General features: G+C 42.8%; 1 protein-coding gene across 1 annotated transcript in view; it reads right to left on the reverse strand.

The window, feature by feature from the left end:
* The window catches only part of LOC119568281 (laminin subunit alpha-like), a 57,060-nt gene that overhangs the window by 51,588 nt on the left and 472 nt on the right, over positions 1 to 5,000 (reverse strand). Inside the window, exon 2 of the mRNA XM_037916741.1 lies at positions 4,140 to 4,286. Coding sequence (XP_037772669.1) covers positions 4,140 to 4,286 — 147 coding nt within the window. The remainder of the gene's footprint in view (positions 1 to 4,139; positions 4,287 to 5,000) is intronic.

Below are 5,000 nucleotides of genomic sequence, written 5' to 3' on the forward strand. Positions count from 1 at the left end.
GTATGTATGTATGTATGTATGTATGTATGTATGTATGTATGTATTTATGTATGTATTTATGTATGTATGCATGTATTTATGTATATATACATTTATGTATGTATGTATGCATCGATATATGTATGTATGCATCCCTTATAATTATCGATTGTAATATTTATCAGTTCTACAATTTTTGAGATTTTACATTCAGAACAAGGCTCTCATCGATTTATCAAAGAATTATCGAATTATATCTGCAGGACTTTACACTTCCCCCGAGATACTTTCCACGTGAATATATTAAGACACAAACGACAGACATTTTACATATAGTTGGCCTCTAAAAACAGTGAATATTCTGATATTCCGCTGACAGGAAGATCAGAAATAAAAGAGAAAGGAATAAACAGAAATAGAGAGAGAGAGAAGAGAGAGAGAGAGAGAGAGAGAGAGAGAGAGAGAGAAGAGAGAGAGAGAGAGAGAGAGAGAGAGAAAGAGAGAGAAGAGAGAGAGAGAGAGAAAGAGAGAGAGAGAGAGAGAAGAGAGAGAACAGAGAGAGAGACAGAGAGAGAGACAGAGAGAGAGACAGAGAGAGACAGAGAGAGACAGAGTGAGTGAGAGAGTGAAAGAATGAGAGTGAGAGTGACAGAATGAGAGTGAGAGAAAAAGAGAGAGAGACAGAGAGCGAGAGAGAGAAGGAAAAGGGAAACGTCCCAGAGTGGAAAGTATGTGCCCTGAGTCGAGATGATGCTCCGAGGGAATTAACTTAAACTGAAGGTGGGCAGAGTGGCATCTCGGGACTGTGTGGGACGCGCCGTGTTCGCGCCATGTGGACTGTACTGTGTGTGTCTAAGTAATTTACACTGCACGTCTCCGTTGAGTACATACTACGACCCGCTTTTGTTTCTGAATTGTATAGGGAAACGTCCCATCAATTCAAAGAGGGAAAGAAGCTGAGAGAATGAAGGGGAATGGGGTGGATGGAGGAAAGGAAGGAGGGAGGGAAGGGAGGAGGAAAGAAGGGAGGCGAAGGGAAAAAATCAGGAAATGGGGGAAAGGAAGAACAAGAGTGAAAGAGGGGAGGAGTAAAGTGGGGTGGATGTAAATGATTTGAGAGGGGAAAAAGGTAAAAGGGGGGTGAGAGGGGGGTTGAGAAAATAGAGAGGGGAAAAAGGGGGAAAAGGGGGAAAAAAAAGGGGAAGGGGGGAAAAAGGGGGAAGGGGGGGGGGGGGAAAAGGAAAGGGGGGGGGGGAAGGGAAAAAAAAAAGAAAAAAGAAAGGGGAAAGAAAAGGAAAGGGAAAAAGGGGAAAAAAATTTTTTTTTTTTTTGGGGGGGGGGGGTTTTTTCCCTTCCTCTCGGGGGGGGGTTTTCCTCCTTCTTTTTCCCATTTTGGGACCCCCCTTTTCCCCCTTTTTCTCTTGGGCTCTTTTTCTCCCCTCTCCCTTTCTTCCCCCCCCCATTTTTTTTTCCTTTTAAACTCCTTTCCCTTTCTCTTTTTCCCCTTTTTCTCTCTTTTCCCCCTCCCCTCTTTTCTTTTCTCTCCTCTCTCTTTCTCTCTTTTCCCTCTTTCTCTCTCTTTTTCTTCTCTCTCTCCTTTTTCTCTCCCCCTCCTCTTTCTCTCTTTTTTTTTCCCTTTTCTCTCTCCCTCTCTCTTCCTCTCCCCTCTTTTTTTCCTTCTTCTTTTTTCTCTCTCTCTCTTTCTCCCCTCTCTTTTTCCCTCCTCTCCGTCTTTCCTCTCTCCCCTCTTTTTCTCTCCCCTCTCTTTTCCCCTCTCTCTTCTTTCTCCCCCTTTCTCCTCTTCTCTTTCTCTCCTTTTTCCCCCCTTTTCTCTCTCTCTTTTTCCCTCTCTCTTTTTTCTCTCCTCTTTTTCTCCTCTTCTTTCCCTCTCTATCTCTCATCTCCCTCTCTTTCTCTTTCTCTCTATCTCTTTCTCTCTTCTCTTTCACCCCTTTTTTATCTCTTTCTCTCAAATCTTTTTCTATCTATCTCTTTCTCTCAAACCCTCTTTCTCTTCTCTTTCCTCTCCCTTTCAAAAATTTTCTTTCTTCTCTCTCTTTCTCTCTTTGTTTCTCTCTTTCTCTCTTTTTTCCTCTCTTCCTCTCTTTTATTCTCTCTTTTCCTCTCTTTTTTTCTCTCTCTTCCTCTCTTTTTTCTCCCCTCTCTCCCCTTCTTTTGTTTTTCTCTCTCTCCCCCTTTTTTTGTTTTTCTCTCCCCTCTCTCTTTTTTTTCCTTTTCTCTCTCGCCCCTTCTCTTTTTTTTTCCCCTCTCTTTCTCTCTTTGTTTCTCTCTCTTTCTCTCTTTGTTTCTCTCTCTTTCTCTCTTTGTTTCTCTCTCTTTCTCTCTTTGTTTCTCTCTCTTTCTTCTTTTTTTCTCTCTCTTTCTCTTTCTCTTTCTCTTTCTCTTTCTCTCTCCCTCTCTCTCCCTCTCACTCATTCAGTCATTCGTTTATACTTAGACCCATCAATTCATTTACTCAACATTATATCAATCCCACTACATTCAATCACTTCGTTGCACCAACACTTCTCTTCGTTTTAAATCTCCCTCTCTTTCCCCCCCAAATTTCCCCCCCCCCACCCCTCCCCGTCCCTTCCTCCCCCTTTTTCTTCTTTTCCCTTTCAACATCCTACTTTCCCTTTTTATTTTTTCCCCTCCCTATCCATTTCCTTCTCCTTACTTCCCTCCCCATTTCAGTTCCCTCCAATCTCCACCTTACCTCCTCCCTCCCCTTCCCCCACCCTCTTCCTTCCCCTCCCCTCCCCCTTACCTTCCATTTCTTTCCCTTCCCTTTCCCCTTCCCCTTCCTTCCCTTCCCCCCCCTTCCCTCCCCTTTCTTCCCCTTTCCCCCCCCTTCTTTCCCCTTCCCCCCCCCTTCTCTTCCCTTCCCCCCCTTCTCTTCCTTCCCTCCCCTTCTCCTCCCCTTCCCTCCCCTTTCCCCCCCCTTCCCCTCCCCCTTCCCTTCCCCTCCCCTCCCCCATTGCTCCCCTCCCTTCCCCCCTCCCCTCCCCCCTCCCCCATTCTCCCCCACCCGCGCCCCACAAGGGCCCTTTTCACGCATCTCACCCGGGTGGTTCCCTGAATGGCTTTATTAGGTGAACACTCATCCGGGACCCGTTTTCTTTCCCCTATTTACTTTTGTCGTAAACCAATATATAAGAACCAGATATAATATTGTGTAAAGAAGAATTTGTAATAAACTAATCATGGTTTGTTTTGCATTACTGAATAAAATCACAGAAGGTACTGAGATAAACAGATTTTCCTCAAAGGACTGTTCATTAACGAACTAATTTTCCATTATGGATGAGTGTAAATGCACAGGAAACAGACAGAACTAAAGGATAAAAGAGGAAAGGCTGTGAAGGAATGAAGAATAAGGAAGAAGGGGAAGGGAAAGAGGGAGGGAAAGAGAAGGAGGAGGAGGAGGAGGAGGAGGAGGAGGAGGAGGAAGAGGAGGAGTTAGGCAGAATTGAGAGAGAGAGAGAGAGAGAGAGAGAGAGAGAGAGAGAGAGAGAGAGAGAGAGAGAGAGAGAGAGAGAGAGAGAGAGAGAGAGAGAGAGAGAGAGAGAGAGAGAGAGAGATAAAACAAGAATGAGAATAAAATGAGAATGAAAATAAATAAGAGGGCGAGGATGTGTATAAGGATAAGGATAAGGATAAGGAAAAGGATTAGGATAAGGATGAGAACGGAAAGAGAAAGAGAAAAAGAATGATAACGCGAGAGAATGAGAACGAGAGAAAATGAGGAGAAAAAGATAGAGAAAGAACGAGAACAAGAGTGAATGAGAACTAGCAAAACAGAAAAAGAACGTGAAAAATGAAAAGAAAAAGAAAAAGAAAAAAGAAAAAAAGAAAGAGCAAGAGAAAGAACGAGAACGAGAAGGAATAAGAACGAGCAAAACAGAATAAGAACGAGAACAAGAAAGAGAAAGAGAACGAGAACGTGACGAAAGAAATTGAGAAGGAGAGAAAAAAAGAAGAACGCTAACAAAGCAAGAAGCAGAGAGGTGAGAGAACGTAAGGAAGAGAGAATATTAATCTGATGAAAAGAGCATTTGACTAACCCACCCGACGTCCATTTTCCCCCGTGACCGCTAATCACATTCCAACGGAGGACGAAAAAGTAATCGGAGGCGTGAACAACCTTGTCTACTCACTTGACCCAGGTCGATGGTGAGGTTGACCTCGTTGTACTTCATGCCACGTGACAGGGGGGGACTCTGCCACCAGCGCTCTGACCCGTCGATGGCATACTCGGCAGGGTGGTGTCGGTCGGGTCTCGTTGGGTCGCATACGTCACAGAACTGCGAAATGCAAGAACAGGCGCTTTGTAAAATCTCCTTTGATGTGGCAAGTTTGCTGTGCATTAATATGCAATTTAGTTAGTTTGTTGATAACACATTCGTTAATTTGTTGTTCATTGGTTTTAGCTAATTTTCATTAGCTAGAAAAGTGAATTTTATTGAGATTTTTAAATAAAAATGTACAGTGACTAACCTAACCTATCATAAAAATATCAAGAAAAGAAATGTTCTAATGTTATAAAAGTTCTCCCCATCTAACACTCTTACGATTCTATGCATGATCGTTAGGCTATTCAGCACCCATACTTTGGGTGGGTCGCGCTCGTTATCCAAGTTTGTTTAGTAGTTTAAGATGAAAACACATATTCAGCTTGTGAACCCTTGTTTTCGAAATCGTGCATTAAATATATATGAAATGTTTCAGATGTATTGTGTGAAATGCTTTGATTATCAAGTATCAGTCCAAGACAATTCGAATTATTGGCTGACAAGAAAGGGGCTTCCTCCACCCCGCCAACCTTATATGTTCTGCCACGAAATTCTGTAGAACCATTTAATCTAACACATTTGCTGACACTTTTATTTTCTGGCATTATCAATTTTATTTGATTAGTTTCAATGCCATGAGTGAACATTGTCGTTAAAACTGCACAATATTCTAAAACACTTAGAGCATTTCGAGAATGATAAAGTCTGTCAAAACAAAAGAAACCC

This window comes from Penaeus monodon, chromosome 43, assembly GCF_015228065.2.
Source record: "Penaeus monodon isolate SGIC_2016 chromosome 43, NSTDA_Pmon_1, whole genome shotgun sequence".
Lineage (NCBI taxonomy): Eukaryota > Metazoa > Arthropoda > Malacostraca > Decapoda > Penaeidae > Penaeus > Penaeus monodon.